General features: G+C 35.9%; 2 protein-coding genes and 1 non-coding gene across 3 annotated transcripts in view; 1 reads left to right on the top strand and 2 right to left on the bottom strand.

Moving 5' to 3' along the window:
• Positions 1 to 1,616: 1,616 nt before the first annotated feature.
• On the bottom strand, positions 1,617 to 11,517 carry LOC127848346 (60S acidic ribosomal protein P1-like). Its single transcript, XM_052380767.1, has 4 exons — positions 11,327 to 11,517; positions 7,231 to 7,291; positions 3,182 to 3,385; positions 1,617 to 1,690 (listed from the first exon to the last, which is right to left on the bottom strand). Exons 1-4 carry the CDS (start codon positions 11,396 to 11,398, stop codon positions 1,677 to 1,679), a joined length of 351 nt encoding a protein of 116 aa, XP_052236727.1. The 5' UTR covers positions 11,399 to 11,517; the 3' UTR covers positions 1,617 to 1,676.
• LOC127849359 (small nucleolar RNA SNORA73 family) lies at positions 4,218 to 4,435 on the bottom strand. Its single transcript, XR_008034868.1, has one exon. It is a non-coding gene; the product is annotated as a small nucleolar RNA SNORA73 family (small nucleolar RNA).
• Positions 11,518 to 12,162: 645 nt separating the features above from the next.
• LOC127848341 (thioredoxin domain-containing protein 5-like) overlaps positions 12,163 to 24,049 on the top strand; it is a 35,976-nt gene continuing 24,089 nt past the window's right edge. Inside the window, exons 1-4 of the mRNA XM_052380759.1 lie at positions 12,163 to 12,481; positions 18,067 to 18,154; positions 21,017 to 21,172; positions 22,301 to 22,543. Coding sequence (XP_052236719.1) covers positions 12,306 to 12,481; positions 18,067 to 18,154; positions 21,017 to 21,172; positions 22,301 to 22,543 — 663 coding nt within the window. The 5' untranslated portion in view covers positions 12,163 to 12,305. The remainder of the gene's footprint in view (positions 12,482 to 18,066; positions 18,155 to 21,016; positions 21,173 to 22,300; positions 22,544 to 24,049) is intronic.

The raw sequence follows: 24,049 nt of genomic DNA on the forward strand, positions 1-24,049 counted from the left end.
ATAACTCAAGAACGCTTATGGCTAGGATCATGAAACTTCATAGGTACATTGATCATGACTGGCAGATGACCCCTATAGATTTTCAGGTCACTAGGTCAAAGTCACAAAAAACATATTCACACAATGGCTGTCACTACAACGGAGAGCCCATATGGGGGGGGGGCATGCATGTTTTACAAACAGCCCTTGTTTACATAGAGTACTTATTTACATTCATCAATGATGAAAGTGTCAGGGTGACAGTGCACAATATTTAAACCTAGCACTCTGTAAGTCATGGGTTCGATCCCCACTCTAGAATGGTTCCTAAGATAAAAGGCAGAGAAGTACTTGCCCCACTAGGTACTACAAACATTGAGTCATTTTCAGACTTATTCATTTTTTGCTAAACTTCAAACTTTCTACATTTATAAAGATAACAGACTTGAACCAGTCTACTTAGTGCAGGCCCGAGGCTTTTTAGGTCATAACTAAAATTGTGTGCGTGCTTTAACTGCATACACTTTCAAGAAGCAGTTTGTTGCATCAACAGAGGTCACTTGTGTCTGCAGCGGCCTCCCCTTGTCCAGAATGTCCTTTCGACTAAGCTGTCAACATTAAACTGATTATGTATATCTCTTAACAGCACATTGCAGCAGAAACAATTACTTCACAACACTTATTTTGTTTTAACATTTCATATTTAATGAAACATTTATGTCCCTAAGTATTAGTTTACAAATCCATAACTTTTATTTATGCTTGTTAAAATAGTAAACTGCAACAACTTTAATGTAAACACTGGCAGCAACTTTGCTGTGCTCGTCCTTTCCAACATGCATTAAGTTTTATTCTTACTCAATAAACATAAAATAATGCCTCCACAGCACTGCAGTGTAATGAGCGGAAGTTCCTCATAGGATATTTTCTGGTTTTTGAGCAGATAAACTTTCTAAAGTTTATTTTACATGAAGACAATTCCAAAACATACCACTCACTAAACTGATAAGCCCAAATGTTTTCCAATACAAATATACAAACTAAGTACCATGTCGTTTTCTTTTTTTCTTTCTATATAATTCCTATTTGATGCTTTCTATATATAACAAGACTATTGCCAAGCAATAAAAGTCCCCTACCGGCTCAACCATTGTCAGAATTGGTTTTGTATTTGTTGCTATAGCAACCAGAATTTTTGACGTAGGAACAAAAAGAAATGACCTGCATATGTCCATATTGCCATCTATCCATGTTCCAAGTTTCATGAAAAAATACTAAGAACTTTTAAAGTTATCGCAGGATCCAGAAAAACACCATTTTCAGCAGTATTTCTAGTCTTTTTGTTGCCATAGCAACCAGAATTTTAGGCGAAGGAACAAAACGAAATGACGTGCATAATGTCCATATTGCCATCTATCCATGTTCCACATTTCATGAAAAGATATCAAGAACTTTTAAAGTTATCGCAGGATCCAGAAGTGTGACAGACGCACAGAGCGAAAACCATAAGTCCCCTCCGGTGAAACCGGTAGGGGACTAACTAGACAAACCATTACACTAAAATAGAGACAATAACAGTACAAACTGTCCAGTAACTGGTGAGCCAAAAAAGTTATCCAGTAATAATACAAACAAGGTCAGTTTTTTTACTCTTTTTTTCTTTCTATACAGTTCAAGTCACAAACATAACTGCACTCTTAGTCGAAGAGACCTGAAAAACAAAGATATTTTCATGTTATAATCTATATTCTTTTGTAAATACTAAGGTCTTAAAATGCTTGGTGAACACAATTGATCCCAACTAATAAGACATATCATATGTAAACTTTAAATCTGTTTTGCCCAGAATTTCAGATTCATACTTTGCTAGAATTTTTTAATACCTCTTATTCCAAACTCAACTATTCCCTAGGCACAAACACAATTTTTTACAGCTATACTGAGTCAGGGCTCAAACATAGCACTGGCAAACTCGCATGATGAGATTACAATTTTAACAAGGGACAAAATTGTCACAAAACCAGGTTTTCAATGTGAAAAAAGTCAGATAATGGGAGACAACTAAACCTGAACTGATTTAATCAGTTCAGTTTTAGTTGTCTCCATTTTTCTGATAATTGTTTATAATTAACCCCATTTGTATCAAAAAAAAAATATTTTTAGTCCTGGTGACCTTGACCTTGGAATTATTGACGTAATTCTTTCGTGCCACACACTGCTCCATGATGGTGAACAAATGTGCCAAATGATTTTAAAATCTCACGATGAATGACACAGATATGGCCCGAACAAGTTCATTTATGGCCATTCTTGACCTTTGAACCCAATGTGTGACCTTGACCTTGGAGATATCGACGTAATTCTTTCGCGCGACACACCGTCTAATGATGGTGAACAAATGTTCCAAATGATTTTAAAATCTGACAATGAGCGACAAAGTAATGGCTGCTCTTTATAGCCAGTTTTGTCCTTTAAACTCAAATTGTGACCTTGACCTTGGAGATATTGACATAATTCTTTCGCGCGACACACCGTCAAATGATGGTAAACAAATGTGCCAAATGATTTTAAAATCTCACAATGAACAAAGTTATGGCCCGGACAAGCTTGTTCCGCCAGCCAGCCCGCCCGCCGACATTCGCCAATGTAATAACCAGTTTTTTCCTTCGGAAAACCTGGTTAAAAATGCCAGTAATTTATCTACTGCTTGCAAAAATTGATGAAGTGAACACAAATCAATCATTGTACATCACTACTTTGCAATCAGATTCAAACAATATCTTTTGAACTGATAAAGAGTAAAGCTAAAATGTCGCTTATTATCAAAGGTCTCTAGTAAAATGAAATTGTGAACAGAAAATATTTGGGAGTTGAACTTCAAGCCACTCTTAACAAATTTTCTTGTAGTAAAAATTGTTAAATTCGACCCCTGTACTAAAATATGCACCCCGAATACGAAATCACTAGATTCGGTATAAAATGAGCTATGTTCTGGGAAAACAGGGCTTAATGCATGTGCTAATAAAGAATAGTCCACACAGGCTTTTTAGGGACCCAACTGATATGTCGTTAAGAAGAGACTTCCTTCAAACAGAAAATTCAATAAAAGCAGGAAGCATTGTCCAAGAATCTGGAAAGACACTTTGCACACATGCATTAAGTCCCGTGTTCCCTGAACGCAGATCATATACAATGTTCATACCGAAGCCCATGTCATCCTCAGACTCAGAGTCTTCCTTCTTTGGCTTCTCTTCCTTCTTCTCCTCCTTGGCAGCAGCGGCTGGTGCTGCACCACCACCACCAGTAGCAGTGGGGGCACTTGCAGCTGGGGCAGAGCCTGCTGAGCTACCGATGTTGGTGATCAGGTCCTTCACATTGATACCATCCAGGGCTCGGGCGAACAAACCTACAAGACGTGAAATATAACTCAGATTTTTAAACATAACTAATCCCAGTATAGTTTGAGTGATACTACTCACATAAATGAATGCATGTTAAAATGTGCACACACAAGTACTTATCTCTGTAACAACTACATATATATGTAATTGTGTTCATTAAGAAGTTAACTTACCTATACCCATAACTCTGACAGGTAATTTAGCAGAATGATGCCACTTCCATACTATGAAGTCAGTTAAATAGTTTTTAGCAGCAACTACATGTCACTATGCAGGGCTTGCTCAGCTATTCGCCAAATAAGGCAATTGAAATTTTGCTTAAGAAATTTCCATTTGGCTACAAGGTTTTCTTCATATTTACCTATATCTATAACCATGAAATGCAAATGCGAACCCAGTCTAGGTTTGCAGGAAAGTTACCTTGAATGTCCATCTAACTCCTCCTGACAAATTAAAGTAATTGAGCTGAAAGTTGTTTTCAAGTAATAGCAGGGCTTTTTCCCTTCTTTAACAAGGGCCTTGATGTTAATTTGTAGCATCACAGATAAATTACTGGGTAGTGATCAGATTAACATTTTTAAGATCATGAAGCCTAGGGAAATTGACGTGTAAAATTGTTACAAAATGCTTGTAAAGAAATAAAATAAACTAGGATGTTTGACAGTTTCTGTTTTATAGTTTATAAAACGTGACTTTTTATTGGTACATGCCTTGTGAAGTTTCAGCACAAGTTTTACAATTTGCATGAAAACAACTCGAATTTTCTCCACTTAAAATAGTTCCAGTACCAGCCACAAAATGGTCAGAAAAACACTACAAGACGTCACAAAAAGATTATTTTATTCCGTGTATGGCTAGTCTCCCCAGTACTTGCTGTGCTAACAGCTCTAGGAAGGTTCTGGAATATACACGGCCTGAACCCACAGAGGTCCAGTTGATGTACCATGATGTGGAACGGGAATATACCTCCAGTCCAGCAGGACATTCAGCTCCCATACGCCACACGACAATGTGCGTACCTGGGCGAACCAGGCACACTACATTGCCTACATGGATTTCAAACTGTGTCCAAGAGCAGACTACCTACAAACAATTTGTAATACCTCCTACAAAACTTAAGTTAACGAATGGAAACTGTTATTCTACTTCTATTAAGTGACTGACTTGAAACAAACTAACTACAAATACAATCCAGTAAAGCTAATCTGCTTTCTTTGTGCTTTAAAGATTGATAAATGCAAACTTAAGTTAATTAACATAACAAGAGGGCCTGAAAGGCCCAAAGTCGCTCACCTGAGATTCAAAGGAACTGACCTGTTCTGTGCAGCCTAAGATGTCATTAGCACAAAATGTTCTTACCAACTTTCATGACTAGTGAAAACCCTGGCAGCCACGTCAGGGCTCGAATTTAACTTTTTTTTCTACTTGCAAAACATTGCGAGCAGCTTTAATACCAACTCGCAAAATCAAAAACTTTCTCGCAAATTCTGCTGCAAACATAATTTAATTTCGTTTTTTTTATTCAACAGTTATTGTGAGTTAACTTTGCTTTATCTTTCGTATTGTTAAATCCATCTGTGGGCAAAAAGAAACTAGTTATTTTTCGCTTCGACGCCATGTCCGTTCAAGTTCAATGAACACGTGTGAATTAGTCGACTGTTTAACGTTCTTTGTACCAATACGATCCTCGTATCTGTACTATAAGTATACTAGTCTATATACAAAGTGCGCGCTTCCGCATACGGGTATGAGGACGTTCTATTACCTCTGGTTTAGTGTTCAGGACGTCGAACGCATTTAGCAATATTACTGTTGTTGTTTTTCACTATTACTTTACTCGCAAAAAATTACTAGTGGTTTAAAACTTAACTCGCAATCGGAATTTTTCACTTGCATTTTGCGAGTGTGCGAGTGTTAATTTCGAGCCCTGCACGTTTTTCAACAGACCAGAACCATTTTCATACACATCCAAGATATCATTTTAACAAATATACTGACAAAGTTTCATGAAGATTCATAAGTCCATAAAATAAGGAAAAATGCCACGCCCACTGGTGGCCATGTCCAACTGGAACCATTTGCGAACTTGTCCAAAATATCATTGGGACAAATCTTCTGACAAAGTTTCATGATGATCGTACAATAAATATGGCTTGAAGATTGTTAACAAGGTTTAACTATAGCTATATAAGGAAAAATGCCACGCCCCTTGGGCGGCCATGTTTTTCCACCAATCGGAACCATTTTCGAACTCATCCAAGATATTATTGGGATGAATCTTCTGACCAAGTTTCATGAAGATTGGACAGTAAATGTGGCCACTAGAGTGTTAACAAGATTTTACTATAGCCATATAAGGAAAAATGCCCCGCCCCTGGCGGCCATGTTTTTCAACCAACCGGCATCATTATTGAACTCTTCAAGATATTATTGGGATGAATCTTCTGACCAAGTTTCATGAAGATCAGACAATAAATGTGGTCACTAGTGTTAACAAGATTTTACTATAGCCATATATATATATATTCATGTAAGGAACTAGGCCCAAGCGTTCTTGAGTTATCGTCTGACAACCACCTGGTGGACTGAAAGACCGACATGAGCAAAGCAATATACCCCCTCTTCTTCGAAGGGGGGCATAAAAATGCCCCGCCCCTTGGAAGCAATGTTTTTCAAGCAAAAGTAACCATTTTCGAACTCATTTAAGATATCATACAGACCAATCTTCTGACCAAATTTAATGAAGATTGGACAATAAATGTGGCCTCTAGAGTGTTAACAAGGTTTTACTATAGCCATATAAGGAAAACTGCCCTGCCCCCTGGATATAAGAAAAACTGCCCCCCCCCACCTGGCGGCCATGTTTTTTCACCGATCTGGACCATTTTCGAACTTGTCGGAGATATCAATGAAACCAATGTTTTGACCAAGTTTCATGATGATCGGGCAAAAATTGTGACATCTAGAGTGTTCACAAGGTTTCTCTATAGCCATATAAGAAATACCGCCCCGCCCCCTGGCGGCCATGTTTTTCAATGGACCAGAACCATTTTTGAACTCAACCAACATATCATTTAAACAAACATTTTGACAAAGTTACATGAAGATTGGGCATCAAATGTGACTTCTAGTGTTCACAATGTTTTTCCAGTGCTCCAGCTAGGATTTGAAAAGGGCAGGGGGGCTTATGATTCAAAAGGGCCCTTTCGACGCGCAGTAATTTGTCAAAAGGGCACTTTCGACGTGCAGTATTTTGTGAAAAGGGCATGTACGAGCGCGTGGGTGTTTCTGAAATGCTTCTTATTGCATGTTAATTTATATGTTATAAATAATTGTATTATTCCCATTAATATTAAACCATTCAAATATAATGTCTACAATGAGGATTAAAGTAATTACAATGTAATAAGAGATTTATGAATAATCATATGTAAAAAAAAAAAGATTTTTTTTTTGGGGGGGGGGGGGGGGGGAGGGGGGCAGGGCGGAGGTTCGGGAGGGCAGGGCGCAGCGCCCTTCGATTTAGGCCTAGCTGGAGCACTGTTTTTCTTTTTTGACCAAGTTTTTGACCAAGCATGAGTTAGTTTCGAACTCAGTCGAGGTATCAATGGGACAAATGTTCTGAACAAGTTTCATGAAGATCGGACAATAAATGTGGCCTCTGTAGTGTTCACAAGCCAAAAGGCGATCAAAAAAGCTCACAATGAGCACGTTGTGCTCAGGTGAGCTTAAAAACACCTTTCAGACATTATTAATTTGACACAATTGAAATACTTCAAAGGTGATGCCATAAATTGCTTTCTTGATATTGCTGAACACAGAACATAGCAGAAATGTACATGTTTCATACCTGGCCAATATGGTTCTACAGACACTCCTGCTGCCTTAAGAATGGTTGCAATTTTGTCTCCCTGTTAGAAAATAAAACCATCATTAAACTCATACATACTTTAACAGTTTAAATAAATTTTGGTGTAATCTGCAGATATAATTTAAAGCAGGGTAAGAAGCACATTTTAAGTTAAGTAATACCATGATAATAAAGGGAACTCTAAACAAATAAATGTGACGATACACTACGCGGCCCGCGATTTTTGCCTTAATCACCAATCACCACCTTTGGGTCAACGTGGCAAATCGCGGTGATTCACCGTGATAACACTCTACGGGTGATTCGCCGTGATTTCACTGCAACCATCTCGCGATAAATATCAGCTGTTGAATCATCGCAAAACACAGCGAATCGCCATGATTGGCGTTGACTACTATATTTAAAATTCAACTTATTAACTTATGTCATTATTATTGACGATCACATTATATCGCGAAAATGTATTCCAATATGAAAGTAACACCGTACTTGCTGAATGTTGAATCCTGACTACCAAACAATATCTTTATTTGTTTAAATAACAATTGCGCAGTACAGCTCACGCAAAACCAACAAAAATCGCAGCTACAAATGCTTTTGTTTTCGAAGTTTCTCAGCAGCCACAACGAGTATTCACTCCGTATCATGCCGAGGCACTCTGCGATAATTCGCGGATATAAGAAACAGGTACAGAAAATAACCTGATATTTTTACTTCTACGCGATTGTTTTAACATTTCGTCAGCTTCTCTGCATACTTCATACAATTTCCATCGGATGTCATCTGTCAATGATTATGTAGGTCAGTAACCATATTGAAGAAATTTACATAGTTTAATCTCAGAAATGAGACTTGCTTTTAACGTTGAAATAAACGATATATATTTGCATAAAACTTGCTAAAATACACAGACGACACAAATATAAAAAATGTCGACCATTTGAATAAAATCAAATGGTTGATTTGTAAAATGAATACTTACACTTCGTCCAGATTTTTAGAAAATGACTTTTACATGTGCATTTAAATTTAAATTTACACATTGCTTCAGATGATGTACGCGTCTCCAATCCCGATTGGGCTGCTAGATCTATTTAATAAAATAGTAGCGTGTAAAATTCATTTGATGGAACAATAGTAAACGTTTGTCTTTACTATTTCTCAATTAATGTTGAATGGCATATACTTTTGAAAATGGAAGCCGTGATCATTCGGAATTATTGTTATTTTAAATGTTTCAAACATAGTTTGTTACATTTAAAATTAGGCGGTGAATCGTTTGATTTGGTGGCATTCTGTTTCATTTCGGACCTCGTGCAAATTTTCAGATCATAATCTCTGTGCTTTATTACTCGAACTTGTTAGTTTCTGACCACGTGTGCTACTGAAAGTAACCATCGGGCTGTGTATTATGGTCCGTGGAAGTTGCTAAGACCCGTAATGATGATCCCTAAATGTTAGATAAGCATGTGCACTAAGTCTATCGATTAAGTTGGCAGGGCTCGACATTAAAGGCAGTCCGACTGTCCGGGACAACCAAATTGTTAGTCCGGACAAGTAAATAAAGAAATTTACTAGTCCGACAGGACATGTGGTCATTATAATTGTATAACTTAGAAAAATGCCTTTAAAGCCATTATTTCTGTGGAGATATCAACTTTTCCAAGTATATTTTGTATACGTTTAATCGTTGAAGCCCGAGATATTCCGATAGTTCCATGTGATACATGTACTACACTGAACTGTTCACAAGGGAAGCAACCCTTAACATTTTTTTCTTTGCCAAGATAAAAGAATATTCTCCCTTGTAAAGAATATGCATTTTACGACCCCGGTACATGCAGATCTTACAGACAATTAACGTAGTGACGTCCTTCCTATGTATAGAATGATTTTTTTTTTAAATATCAGTTAAGTACTGTACATATACATCACTTTTAACATTTTCTGTTTGATATTGGCAACACACAAGTTTTTGTCAGGTATAATGGCTCTGTATAATGTTAAAAAATCAATAATCTTGAGTTTTCCTGTTATTCTAGTCAGTTCTTTTTGTATTGAAATTGCCTACAATTATGTTTGCATGTAATTTGAACGATTCAAGTCTTTATGATTTGAGCATTTTGTATTATTTCATTATTTTGCAAAGAACTGAGCAGATTAAAGATATAATGGTCAGGACAAGTTGCTTTTTGGTCAGGACAAGTGAAATTATGGTCTACTTGTCCGACTGGACAAGTGGCTTCAAAAGTTAATGTCGAGCCCTGGTTGGTATACAAACATGTGTATTCATATAATAAATATCATTACAAATTTCTCCTTTTCCTAAAAAAACAACGGATTTTTTTCCCTTTGGACGGGCCCTGCCACCATTCCCCAATAAGTGAAAAAAAACACTGAATGCAATAATTGTCTCAATAATAACGAAGGAACTGAAACAGCGTAACGGTTACAATACAGCGTGTTTTAATTATATTTTATTTAGAGGAAATGTCAATGCAAAGTATTTCGCGAGGTACCGCGGCAATTAAGTTGAAATTCACAACGAAACTTTTAATGGAAATTAAAATTAATGATATCAATGTTTTACCCACTATGAAATGTTTATTTACAAATAAATACACACAAGCCAATTTTCGCGCGCTTTTTATCAGAACAAAGCAATTTACCCCCTCTTTTTCGCAGGGGGGGCATAATTTATTTGCATTATGTATTTGTGGCTAGAATTTGTAACCGAAAATAGCTGTACACGACGCATGCAAACCGTGTCAGGTGATTTACACATGTAGAATACAACTGATCTGGTTCGGCGCTTATTTAATCAAATCTTTAAATAGAAACATATGCCGAAATTCATTTGATATTTTCGAACGTTTGTGTATGATATTCTTTGGGACTCTTATTGTCAATACTAACCAGAATTCGCTTTAAAAATGGAAATCGGGCATATGCGGGATTATCGAGTAATGGATAAAGACAGAAGAAGTTGCATGTATGTGATTGAGACAGTTGAAACGTATGTATCGGGGAATCGAGAATTGGAAAAATACGACGATTACATTACAATCAGTTGTGAGTTCTCCATGGCTTCAAACTGTTAATTGCATAATCAAAAACGCAATTATCACTAATCCAGGTGCGGTATCATACAGCTAGGTGCGAACACTGTTTTGTTTTATATGCAGCACTTAAAAAGACAAAAAAAAACTGTCAGGGACATGGGTGTGAAATACATGTTGACATTTTAAAAAGGATACTCAATTATATTTGCAAACAATGCTAATAATCCCATATTGCTATAATCTCTGTTAAGATTATATATGTACATGTAAGGTAGGAAAATCGTTCTTCAACACGTTAACCGGGAACGCGGTGAATCACCCCAGAGATTATATTCATCGCATTCGCCGTGATCATGCTCGACCTAGCGTGATGATACAAGCGAGATTGCTGTGATTTTTCACCCAAAATAAATAATGACCACCGCGTGTCAGTGATTAGGCAAAAATCGCGGGCCGCGTGGTGTACATATAATGTATTTAAATATACATGTATACAATCAGTAAACCAGTTTAGAAACACCCGGCAAAAAAATTGTCATGGCATTTGCTTTCAATCAGAAAAGTTTATTTGAACATAATAAAGCCTTCTATGTCCCTGCCATATGCACATTTAAAAACATAACTCATTCAATCAGTTCCAAAGTTTTTGCCGCATTTATCCCCCTGTAAGCATAATAGCTTTCTTGCTAAAACTTTGTTAATTAATTCCTTTAATTTATGTATATCCTTAAGTAAGACACTTATTTTTTTGTTTTTAGTGGGGGCATTATGGAAAATTAAATACAAATAAATCGGAACTGGTTGAGAAACTGTACACATTTTAAAATATTATCTTAAAGTTAATGCACTTAAATATTTTCACTTTTGTCAGAAGTAAATGAAACAATTGTTTTCGCTTCGCACGTTTCGTCACATTCAAGAGTTATGAGAACTGTATACATGCAGGTATGACGATAAAGATCAATAAAGAAATGTTTGTACCTTGAAACTGAAGCAACACACGGGCTACTTACCGTGATCGATACGTTGTCATCAGACAAGATCAGGGCGGCATATGTGCAAGCTAATTCGTCTCCTGAAGCCATAGTATTTAAATTAGAAAGTTTGCGAAGTGATGTTCCTTAATGACAGTGTACGTCGCCAGATAGGCCTTAGCTCGTAGAGAACAGTACACTTTCCTTGTTGCAAAACCGGAAAAGGAAGTCATAAAAGTTGTTGTTGTTGTTTGTGTTGAATCTTGATACTAGGTTACAATACACTAAATGATCGCTTCATGTAGGGCTGTACTCTCTAAAAAAATATCATAGTTGACAGGAAGGCATGTTTTACACTTTTTACCATTATTCAGGTGTTATCTTGTGGAGATAATGGTAGGGCATGAATAGGTGTTCACTACTGAATCCCTGAAATATGATACACTTGAAGACTATAGTAAACCATTGCACTAGAAAAGGTTACATTCCACTAAGAAACGGCCGAAAAAAAAAGTTGCAAAAACAGTCGATTTTGATTTGTGTCAAGTTCTTTCTTGCATTGTACATGACATATCTTTTTTATTGCATAAATCGATTCCGCTTAGAATGGCCTTTAAGAAAAGGTATGGTTATGGGGGTCTCTATGTGCAAAATGTTGCATTTATTTTCGCTCAAAGTTGTCGCTTTTACATTGAATTATATAGGGAAACTATTTGGTGTATTATGACCTACTACTCCCTATAATTAAGTTAGGCTACGCTGGGTTTTACATTCATTTGCGATTATATGTTCAAAGTTTATTGCATTACTACGTAGGTCTTTATTATATTCTTTTATTTAATTTAATACAAATTAGATACATATGGCACATAATTACCGAGTTTTATCAATAAAAGGTATAGGTTCCCTCATATGGTGGGGTGTAGCCTGATCGATATTCGATGATCTACGGAAGTTACCGTTCAGATTTATTGTTGTGTACACGTTACTGTCTGCTAGTTGTTGTCGTGAACCCGTCATGAGCGCATCTCAAATCAAAATGCAAAAAATGTTTGTCAGCTGTCTGTTTGTGCTCCTATTAGCCGTTCATATCCGATCCGATGACCATGGAGCGAATGCAGTGTCATACACAAAAGATTTGTTTAATAGTGCGGTTGAAAAAGACAAACTTTTTGTAATGTTCTTCGCACCTTGGTGAGTATGATATTTCTTATTAAGTTATTTATATTTTTATTTTGTAACACAACTTAAGACGAAGAGGCAAATGCAATGAATTAAAAAAAGTCATGATGGTCAACTTACTATTATTACAATTTTTAAGTGTTTTCAATTTGTAATCTCTGCTATCGATAATTGATTTTTTCGTTTTTCCAAATTGGGAAAAAATACCGTATTTGTTTCATTTGACACAAATGCTGTAGGTTAAAGCCAATACCCCAACTTTGTGCGATTACAATTCAAGTAAATAATCTAACATAACCTAATGCTTTTTTATGTCTGTTGTTTACCGACATCAAAATAGTTTGTTAATATTATTGTTTAAGTGATGTTGACCAATTTTAGCAGTGGTGTAGTGGATGAGGTGTCCGCCTAGCGATCTGGAGTTCGTGGGTTCGAACCCCACTCGGGGAGCGTTCTCATTATCTCCTCCATAGACACCTAGTACTGGTTCTTTCCAGGAAACTGTCTTGATAATGTCCCTCTGCCAAAATACCCGAAAGAGGGGTTGGTAGTATACAGAGATAGATTTATTTTGTTAAAATCATTTGTCCTGAATAAATGGTTGCACAAATTATACGTCTTCAGGCTTTTTCCGCCCTATGCCACGGGTCCGAAATTTGGCCCCATTCCCAATGCAAATCTGGTTGTTTTTTTCCCAACTGAAAAAAAAATAATCCCAATTCCAAAAAATATTACCTTAAAATATATAAGTTTACCTGATCCGGTGTAGAAAATAGAAAGTGTTGCATAATTAAATTATCTGTTGCCTTGAATTTGATTTAAAAACTGTAAAATATGTTAATGATTATTTAAGACTTTCCTTATTTTCCTCAAAATCCGGCGCTTCGCACAATTTTTTTCACCTCAAAAAAGGCCAGGCCTTTTCCCCAAATTCAGATTAAAAAACCTGCTCTTATCTCACATGTTTATAATACTTTGTAAAATGTTAATAATAAGTTATCAAAATAGTCGTTATTTACCAGTTAACGGCTTCTTTGAAATATAAGAAACACTATTTACATGCGATAATTTTTCCCAATTGAGCCAATTTTGCGAATATTTTTTTTCCCAAAATGGGGGTTTTCACGACGCGAAATTCCCAAAATTCCAGTGTGGCGTATTCCCAAAATGGAGCGGAAAAAGCCTGGTCTTCTTGTATGAAATCACATCAATCTTAGAGAAAGCTAGGATATAAATATTTGACTGCTTGAAAATGTCTTTTTAAAGAGAACATTAAGATCAATGTGTGTTGAATTATTTTTTCTTAATTAAAAACAAATAATTGAAGTTTTAACTGGATCACTACAAATAGTATTGATCTCTGGCATTCACATTTATTCTATACACATTGACTGAATTTATTCCGCAGCATATGTACTGTTGTTCTTTGATGTTTTGCAAGTCATATAATTGTTTGTCGCACTTCACATGTGTAAATGTAATGTATTATGTACATTTAATGCAATAAAGTCCCCCCCCCCTCGATTTTTTTTCCCCTCAGCTGGTAAATTTTCCCCTAGATTTCATTTTCCCCTCCAAAAAAAAAAAATAATTTTTTTTTTAACCTTTAAATATATAAGTTAACCTGATCTAGTGTAGAAAATAGAAAAATATTGCATTATTAAATTTTCTGTTTCCTTGAATATGTTTTAAAAACAGAAAAATATGCCAATTTGATTATTTAAGACTTTCCTTATTTTCCCCAAAAAACCGGCGTTTCATGTGAATTTTTCCCCCAAAATCCGGCGTTTTGTGCGATTTTTTTCCCCTCAAAAAAGTCCAGGCCCTTTCCCCAAAATCAGATAAAAACCCCTGTGGATTCTGTTATGAAAGTCTGATAACCAGGAAAATTAAAATGTTGAAAAAATCGCTTTCTATGATTCTGATATATTAAAAATCACAGAATAAAAGATCACAATAGTGGATCTGCAGATAATTGTATTTTGTTTTAATATTTTTTAGCCTGCTGATAAATGCAGTTTTAATGCAAACACAACAATGAGATTTTTGCAAATTATGTTTGAGTTGTTTTTAACAATATTATAAAACAAACCTTATATCTGACTTTTGGCTAAAATATCGCCCAAGGCCCCCTCTGGGCCAACCCCTATGGTATACTGTGTTTGGCATAGAAAAAGGGTCCCTTTACTGGATAGGGAAATAGTTGCATAGGAAAAAAATCACTAATTCACACCAATTGCCAAATTTCATTGCTTTAAAGGGAGTTTTTCACAGATTTTCATATTTTTGAAAAGTGTTAGATTTTGTAAAACAACTGTAGTTTTTTTTTCCTTGAGCCTTTAAGTACAGGTCTATGCCTGTGCCTGAATTTCCAAGTCAGGGATACCCCACTGCCTTAATTTCCAAATCAGGGTTGTTTGAAATCAGGAGTACGCCTGAGCGTGAATTTCCAAATGACAAGTACCCTTATGCCTGAATTTTCTAATCAGGGGTACCTCCGTGTCTGAATTTCCAATACACTGGTACTACTGTGCTTTAACATCATATTTAGAGGTGACCCTTTGCTTTAATTTCAAATGTTATCTTTTGGTGCTTGTTTAAGCTCTGAAATAATATCAATAAAGGACACATAAAATAGAAAAATAAGCCCATGTCTTAATTCTCCCCTCTACCCAGACACAATCCGTGGGTAAGGACTGGTTGGAGGCTACAATACACTATCTCAGATTTCTCGATGGATCAATATTGATGTTGAGATCATTGACATGTATCACTAACAATTAAATATTTATTATCTTCAGCATAAACTTCAAAACTCTAAACAAGTATTGACTACATATTAAAATATTGATTTCAATACTGGTATTGTTTCATGATGATGTGTATGGACATGATGTTAAAATCATCAATTATTAATTCAGACTTCTTTCCAAGCAGAATACAATACTAAAGTGAAAACAACTTGCTGTATAATGCTTTCAATTTATTTGAAAATAACAGTTTACTCTAATGTTCATGTTCATTTTAAGCTCGGCTGTTTTCGGAGAAAACCCGAGGTATTGTCATAGCCAGCTCGTTGTCCTTTGTCTGGCGTCGTGCTAAAACCTTTACATTGGCTCTTAAATAAAAGTGCTTCCACCTACACTTTTGAAACTTAATATGTAGCTGCACATTGATGAGTGCTATACGCCACATTGATTTTCTGGTCACTAGGTCAAAGGTCAAGGTCACTGTGACATCTAAAAAAAATATTCTTCTGACAAGCTTTCAATTATTTAAAACTGCACATGCAGCCGAGCGTTGGCACCTGCAATGCGGTGCTCTTGTTTAAAGGGACCTTTTCACAGATTTAGGCATGTAATGAAGTTTGTCATTAAATGCTTTATATCAATAAATGTAAATATTGGATCTAAAATGCTCCAGTAAAAAGCAAGAAGACAATAAAGAAAGAAAAAAGTAACCATTAACTAGGCTGGGTCCACTGAGCCCTGGAGTAAAAGTTTAATGCTTAGACCACTTGGTCATCCATGCTCATATAATGAATAATGTATTTTATACTTAATATAATCAATCCTCGTTGTGTCACAAAATATAACGACAACAACAGAATTTTTCAAATTATTTAATCGTTTCGCGTTGCAACGTTTTATAATTTTCAGGTTTTTAAATCGTCAAATGATGCATATAATGGATATTTTAGAGCATAGCAGATGTTCAGTTTTACTGGGTTCTCATAAATATCATAATTGCAATGAAACTTTGCGAATCTGAAACAATTTTTTTGTAATTTTGTCAATTTACCAAAATGTGAAAAGGTTCCTTTAAAGCTAGACAGGCATGATTTTCTTCACATAATAGGCGCTTGTAGCACTCCAAGCAATTTACATTTTAAGCTCTTTAAGACCTTGGCGTCGGCGTTTGCGTCGGTGTCCGGTTAAGTTTTGCGTTTAGGTCCACTTTTCTCAGAAAGTATCAATGCTATTGCATTCAAACTTGGTACACTTACTTACTATCATGAGGGGACTGGGCAGGCAAAGTTAGATAACTCTGGCGTGCATTTTTACTGAATTATGTGCCCTTTTTATACTTAGAAAATTGAAAATTTTGGTTAAGTTTTGTGTTTAGGTCCACTTTTTTCAGAAAGTATCAATGCTATTGCATTCAAACTTGGTACACTTACTTACTATCATGAGGGGACTGGGCAGGCAAAGTTAGATAACTCTGGCGTGCATTTTGACAGAATTATGTGCCCTTTTTACTCTTAGAAAATTGAAAATTTTGGTTAAGTTTTTGTGTTTAGGTCCATTTTATTCCTTAAGTATCAAAGCTATTGCTTTCATACTTGCAACACTTACTAACTATCATAAGGGGACTGTGCAGGCAAAGTAATGTAACTCTGACTGGCATTTTGACAGAATTATGTGCCCTTTTTATACTTAGAAAATTGAAAATTTGCTTAAGTTTTGTGTTAAGGTCCACTTTATTCCTACAGTATCAAAGCTATTGCTTTCATACTTGCAACACTTATTAACTATCATAAGGGGACCGTGCAGGCAAAGTTATGTAACTCTGACTGGCATTTGGACGGAATTATGGGCCCTTTATACTTAGAAAATTGAAAATTTGGTTAAGATTTGTGTTTTGGTCCACTTTACCCCTAAAGTATCATAGATATTGCTTTCATACTTGGAACACTCACAAGCTATCATAAGGGTACAGTAAAAGGACAAGTTGCATAACTCTGGTTGTCATTGTTACGGAATTACGGCCCTTTTTTGACTTAGTAACTTTGAATATATGGTTAAATTTTGTGTTTCGATCCACTTTACTTCTTAAGTATCAAGGCTATTGCTTTCAAACTTCAAATACTTTCATGCTATCATGAGGTTACTGTTCCTGGCAAGTTGAATTTTACCTTGACCTTTGAATGACCTTGACTCTCAAGGTCAAATTATTAAATTTTGCTAAAATTGCCATAACTTCTTTATTTATGATTAGATTTGATTGATACTTTGACAAAACTACTCTTACCTGACATACCACAATAGACTCCACCCAAACCATCCCCCGTGCCCTCCCCCCCTCCCCTCCCCTAATTTTTTTTTTTTTTTTTTTAAGATCATCTCACAAATGACCACCACACCCTCACACTATACCCCCCTCCCCCACCCCCCCCCCACCCCCCCCACCCCCCCCCACCCCCACCCCCAATTGTTTTTATTTTATTTTTTTATTTTTTTTTTTATTTTTTTTTAAGATCATCTCACAAATTACCACCACACCCTCACACTATACCCCCTCCCCCCCCAATTTTTTTTTTTTTTTAAACGGTTATGTTTGAAATACCGTCCAACCATCGCACCCAAAAAATCCCCCCCCCCCTTCCCTCCCCCTCCCCCGATTTTTTTTTTTTTTTCGCTTTTTTGGAAGATAATGTAATAAATGTCCACAACCCCACACTATGCACCCCTCTTCACTCCACCCCTCCCTCCTTTGTGATTGATAATGAGAGTCCCTTCACCTTTAAAAAGAAAATAGATGAGCGGTCTGCACCCGCAAGGCGGTGCTCTTGTTTACTATATAAATAATTCTTACAGGTGTGGACATTGCAAGCGCTTGGCTCCGACTTGGGATGAACTGGCTGTTAAGTACAACATTGAAAAACGAGAAGTTACAATTGGAAAGGTAATATCACTTAAATAAAAATTATCACTTAAATAAAAACGATTGATTTATATTTATTTTAGGGATGTAAGAGGTTACAAAAATAATTAACCGGTTAACCTTATGCTGTAACCTGTTATTAACCGGTTAACTGAAACGCCTTAAGTAGTGCAAATTATTAGAGTACGTAAAAAATGTCATACCGCTCTAACCGCTCTATAGAAACGAAAGTAATTTGAAATCGCTTGTGTTGATAACATGCAAGTTTCGTAATAAAATGTATTATACAATTTATTTTAATAATTGTGTAAATGGATGCTATATATTTAATTTTTTTTCTGCGTAAATGCATAGGAGTTAAAAAACTATTGAAGAACTACAGAATATTCATTTTCATGTGTTTTAAACTTATTTTTGGTTGGGCCGCTCATATAACGTTCGCATCGTATCGCTCAAAAAATGGTGTGTTCCGTTGCTCATTCTTTTTAATTTTTTAAACTTAAATTAAATTTACTTGATATTCAAATGATTTAATTCCTGCCAGTTGACGTTAAGTGGGTGATATGTGTTCAACGAATCCGCATCTTATTATTCGATAATTGCATATTTTGTTGTTTGCATTTAGCGTATGTAGCAAACGTATTATCGTTTGATATTCATTATACATTTATTAAAAAATGTGGGTAAAATAAAGGACACAAATGCAATTTAAATCAATTTTGAACAAAATTAAGTTGTAAATTTAATAATTTATATAATCAGTATTTTTATTTAATAGTGAAGTAACTAAGTATTATGATCTCATATACTGATAGTTACGTATGTTTGTTAACGTACCATAGCGCGCAAATTTTAGGCAATTATACAAATACTAAATTTAACGGTTTTATTTTTAAAATATGTACAATTGATGTTTAATTACTTAATAATTTGCTTTCTTAAATAAAACCTGCATAGGACGGAAATGGTGGAATCGTTGGACGTAAATTATACTAATGATATTATATTCTGATAAAGAAATACACCGTTTACTCGACAAGATTTTAACTACGAATGCAATTTTTAAAAAATTGCCACTTATAAAACGGTATTTTCGCGAGCAATCTGTGTTGGCTATTGGTTCATCAAAATAAGCCGTCCAATGTGTCAACTGATTTTTATCGCGAGTTCGATAAACTGTCATTTACCGGAGGTACGTCTTCGCTTGATAGCTCGCACCTACCGCAGCTTGTTTGTTACAATTTTGCGAGTCAAACAAAAAATTAGGGCCAATTATCAAAACGTACCCCCTATTTGTTATCACAAAGGTATTGATTTATTACTTTTATTGTTGACACATTATTTATTAATGTCGATGGTGCGGCATGTTGTTTTAACTAGTCGCCAGCGCAAGTTGGCAGTATGTCATGCGTAAAAAAACATTATCAAATACTTTTTCCCAGGTTAATCTTTTCCCGAAAATATAACCGGTTAACTGATCGTTTCGGTAGGTTAACCGGTTAACCTCTTGCATTCCTAATTTCTTTCTTTTACTAAATGTGGATAACATAAGGCAAGGCAACACTATCTTAGCATTTATTTGTTTATTGTCAATTAATTGCTCTTTTTTTCTCAAGTGGTAGAGCCAGGGGTCTTTCAATCTGGGAAGGGATGGAAATTAGTGGTTGCCTGTGAGCCCGTCAAGTAGATTGTCCCGGGCAACTCAAAATCAAAAGTTGGTAGACAGCCAGGCAACATGCTTTTTTTTAAAAGCTTAGAACAATTCAGTGCCATTAAACATTAATTAAAAGTTTGCCACTGTGGATTAATAATTATTTTAATAATATTCATTTATAAAGACCAAGGAAATGATTCCACTCAGACTCATATTAAGTCACAGAAAGTGTGTCATGTTAGCAATTTTGTTGTTTAGTTATCTATAATTTTATTTTAAGAAAGTCACACATGATGCACTACATGTACATTGTACATGGTACTGGGCTCGGTAGCCTTTAGCTGGGCAACCAAAATAAGCTAGCGCTGGATCATGCAATATTCAAAAGTACACTATAGTCAAGCACAATATTAGTACCGAACACAAGGATGCAGAGGAGAAAATGGGTGTTTATCAAATTGTCAAAAAATAATTGGGTAAAAAGGAATTGTTACAAAAAGCTTGTAGTAAAAACTTATTGACATGAAATGGTATCTGTTGCCCAGCAAATAATGATCAGGTTAAGATAAACTAGTAACATTTGCATATCAATTAATTTGAAACTTCACACATGTGTTTGGGGTCATTGTTAAAGGTCACTGACCAAGTTTCATAACTCAGACCTGCAATTTATTTTCTACATGGACTTTGGTTGAGGTAAAAATCCAACATCTGAATGTATCTCTGTTTCAATGAGAGGTATTAAATTGAAACTGCACACATGTGTTTCGGTTCATCATATGAGGTCACTGACCAAGTTTCATAACCTGCAATTTAGCAGAATAATGACCCTTTTTTGTGTTCAAGAGCTCTGGTTGACGTTTGCATGCAACAACTCCGTATCTCTATATTTACTCAATACTGTAGATATTGATATAAAACATTGCAAATGTGTTCAGGACCTTTATGAATATTCAATGACCACCTATAACTTTGACCAGTCTTGAAGCATGAGTATTCCCACTTTCGTTCTTTTAAAAGTAAAGTAAATTTTTGCATGAAAGTTTAGTTTGGGTTAAAGTTTGAATGCAACAATTACATATCCCTGCCACTACTACAGATATTGTATTGAAACTTGTGACATGTCTTTGGAATCATCAAGCAATATCAAAGACCATGGCCCCATAATTCTGACTGGGGCTAATTGGGGCAAGATCAAAGTTTTAGGTTTATTATTTATGTTTTTTTAGGTTGATTGCACAGTTGAGACTGAATTATGTAGTGCTCACGGTGTGCGTGGCTACCCCACTGTGAAATTCTTCAATCTGAACAAAGAGGGCGAGAAATATGCGGACGCCCGAACCATCGAGGCATTCAGCAAGTTTATTGAAGAGAGACTTGGCAAGGTTAGAATCTGTGTATCTCTTTGTTTCTTTATTATCCACAATTACCCATACCTCAATTTATTCTTATTTTGTGTTGGTGTGCCATTTCCCGTACTAAATTAACACATTTCCCGTACTAAATTAACATTTAAAGGCTTCTCATTTTTGGTTATTTTAAAAATAATGTTTGTTTTTGTTTGTGTGTTTGATTTTTTCTTTTTTTTTAATTTAAATTTTTTAATCATATTGCTGATTTCAGCATAAAATAAAAAGATAAAGTAATAAATGATCAAGAGATCGAAATTAATGACAAACCCATTTGCACTAAACTGGTATATATCAAGAGATTTGGTGCAGTGTTTACAAAACTGATATATTTACATTTAAAAATAATAAAATAACATGCATTTCACATGACTTTGACAACTGATTTTCAATAATATCAATTTAAATTCTGATGTTCACAAATCGTTATGAAATCAAAGTATTTGGACAATTAAAATAGATTTTAACAAAATACTTTTTTTGTAATGAAAGCAAGCAGTTTTCCGGACTATGAAGTTATTTTTGTCAGCTTAATTTGTCAACACTTAAGTCAACATTTTGGTTTGTCTCAGAAAAAAATCTTTTTATGTCCCCCAGTCTATAATGGGGGACATATTGTTTTTGCCCTGTTGGTTTGTTGTTTTGTTGGTTTGTTTGCCTCACACTTTAACATGGGCCATAACTTTTTGCAATATTGAAGATAGCAACATGATATTTGGCATGCACATGTATCTCATGGAGCTGCACATTTTGAGTGGTGAAAGGTCAAGATCATGGTCATCCTTCAAGGTCAAAGGTCGAATATATGTGGGGGGGGGGTGACATAGTGTTTAACAAACACATCTTGTTGGAATGGCAATTGACATTCGTTTTCTTTGTAAACACGTACTTAAAAAAATCCATTAAAAAAGAGAATGTCTATGTAGAATGCAATCTTAGCTCAACGTTGATAATTTGTGAAAATTGGCTTCTGTAGATTTTTTAGAAATATGTATATACATGTACACTGAGTGGAAACAGGTGTGTGCTTTAAAGCGCCAAAAAAACAATGTGTGCTTTCCTGGCCAATAATCTAACTTCTAACTTAGATAATTTATCATTCAGGAGGAAGAAGTTAAGGAAGAAGAGAAGAAAGAAGAAGAAGTCGCAAAGGCCCCAGTTGCACAAGCTACGGCAGAAAACGGTCTCTATGTGCTCACAGATGCCAACTACGATGCTCACATCGCAACTGGCCACCATTTCATAAAGTTCTACGCGCCTTGGTGCGGACACTGCCAGAGGATGGCCCCCACCTGGGATGAACTGGCCAAGAAAGTTGGAACTGATGGGAAAGTCAAAATTGGAAAGGTAGCAATGCTTGTTTTTGTTTACTTTTTATGCCCCATGGATCGAATGATGGGGGGTATATTGCTTTTGGCCTGTCTGTCTGTCATTGTATGTGTGTGTCTGTCCCAAAACTTTAACCTTGGTCATATTTTTTGCAATATTGAAGATAGCAACTTGATATTTGGAATGCATGTGTATTGCATGAAGCTGCACATTTTGAGTGGTGAAAGGTCAAGGTTATCCTTCAAGGTCAAAGGTCATTTTTTTCTAAATGCTGTGCATCAATTCAATCTCGAAGATGGCCATTCCTGGTGCTAGAGGTAGAGGGAGACCAAGAAAATCGTGGTCTGACTGTATTAAGGATGACCTGCACACCTGTGGCATGGGTGACACTGACCAACAGAACAGAGGAGCGTGGAAATCAGGGCATAGACGCTCTAGCCACCTGCTGCCTACCCCAACTACTGGGACTAATCCCGCAGCAGATGACAAATAAACTCAGGATCAAGTCAAGTCAAGTGTGCAGCCTCAAAGCGCAGTAGGGGGCATTTTTTTTCACAAACACAGCTCTTGTTGTTTATGAACTAAGCAAACAAAATTGAAACTGATGGGAAAGTCAAAATTGAAAAGGTAGCAATGTATGATTTTTTTGTTTTTACTTTTTCGTTTTAACTGCTTCAAAAAGGTTATGACAGTGGTGGTGATGTTGAGGATTGATATGGCAAACAATTGAAAGGTAGAAATTCTTGTGTGTTTTTATGCCCCTGAAGGAGGGCATATAGTGATCCCACTGTCCGTCTGCAGGGCCCTCAATCTATCAAATCTGCCGCCGAAATTTCGGCGGCAGTCCCCCACCTGAAAAGTATACTTTTTTCCCCTTTTGGGGGGAAAAATTCCCCCTAAAAATTTTTTTTTTTTTTTTTTAATAGAAAGATGTGTCTCATGATTATTATATCTCGATTCTATTTCAATTTAATCTTTTCAAACATACTAAATTATGAAAAATGCAATGAATATAATGCAAACATGTACAAATAAAATAATGAGAGTAAGCAAAAAATTCCCCCAAAATGGGAAACGCCGCGAAAATTCCCCCTCCTAAGGGCTGCGGACCCCTTCCCCCAAAGTAGTGTGAGGGCCCTGGTCTGTACGTCACATTTTGCGTTTAGGTTTCAAAAAATACTCATAAATTCTATGTCCCTTCAGATGTAACATTCATATTTGGTATGCATGTGTATATGGAGAAGGCGTTTCCATACGCACACAAATTTGGTCCCCTTTGACCTTGAACTTAGGGTCCGCGTTTAGGTTTCGAAAAATGCGTTTAGTTTCGAAAAATGCTCATAATATCTAGCAAAGCGTTTATCAGGGGCATATGTTATCCTATAGAGACAGCTCTTGTTTTACTTATTCTTTTTAGCTGCCCTTGATGATAATGACATGGTGGTGGTGGTGTTGATGATTGTGATGATGATGACTATTATGGTTGCGTGAATAGTGCGTGGGTTGAAATTCATTTTGATAATA

The sequence above is a fragment of the Dreissena polymorpha genome, chromosome 10 (genome assembly GCF_020536995.1).
Source record: "Dreissena polymorpha isolate Duluth1 chromosome 10, UMN_Dpol_1.0, whole genome shotgun sequence".
Classification (NCBI taxonomy): domain Eukaryota; kingdom Metazoa; phylum Mollusca; class Bivalvia; order Myida; family Dreissenidae; genus Dreissena; species Dreissena polymorpha.

Bases quoted from the DNA above. Each gene is read 5' to 3' on its own strand.
- LOC127848346 (XM_052380767.1), bottom strand. From the start codon at position 11,398: ATGGCTTCAGGAGACGAATTAGCTTGCACATATGCCGCCCTGATCTTG. The intron at 7,292-11,326 runs GTAAGTAGCCCG...ATTTTCTAACAG, and splicing joins ATGACAACGTATCGATCACG to GGAGACAAAATTGCAACCAT. The intron at 3,386-7,230 runs GTATGAAACATG...CACGTCTTGTAG, and splicing joins TGTAGAACCATATTGGCCAG to GTTTGTTCGCCCGAGCCCTG.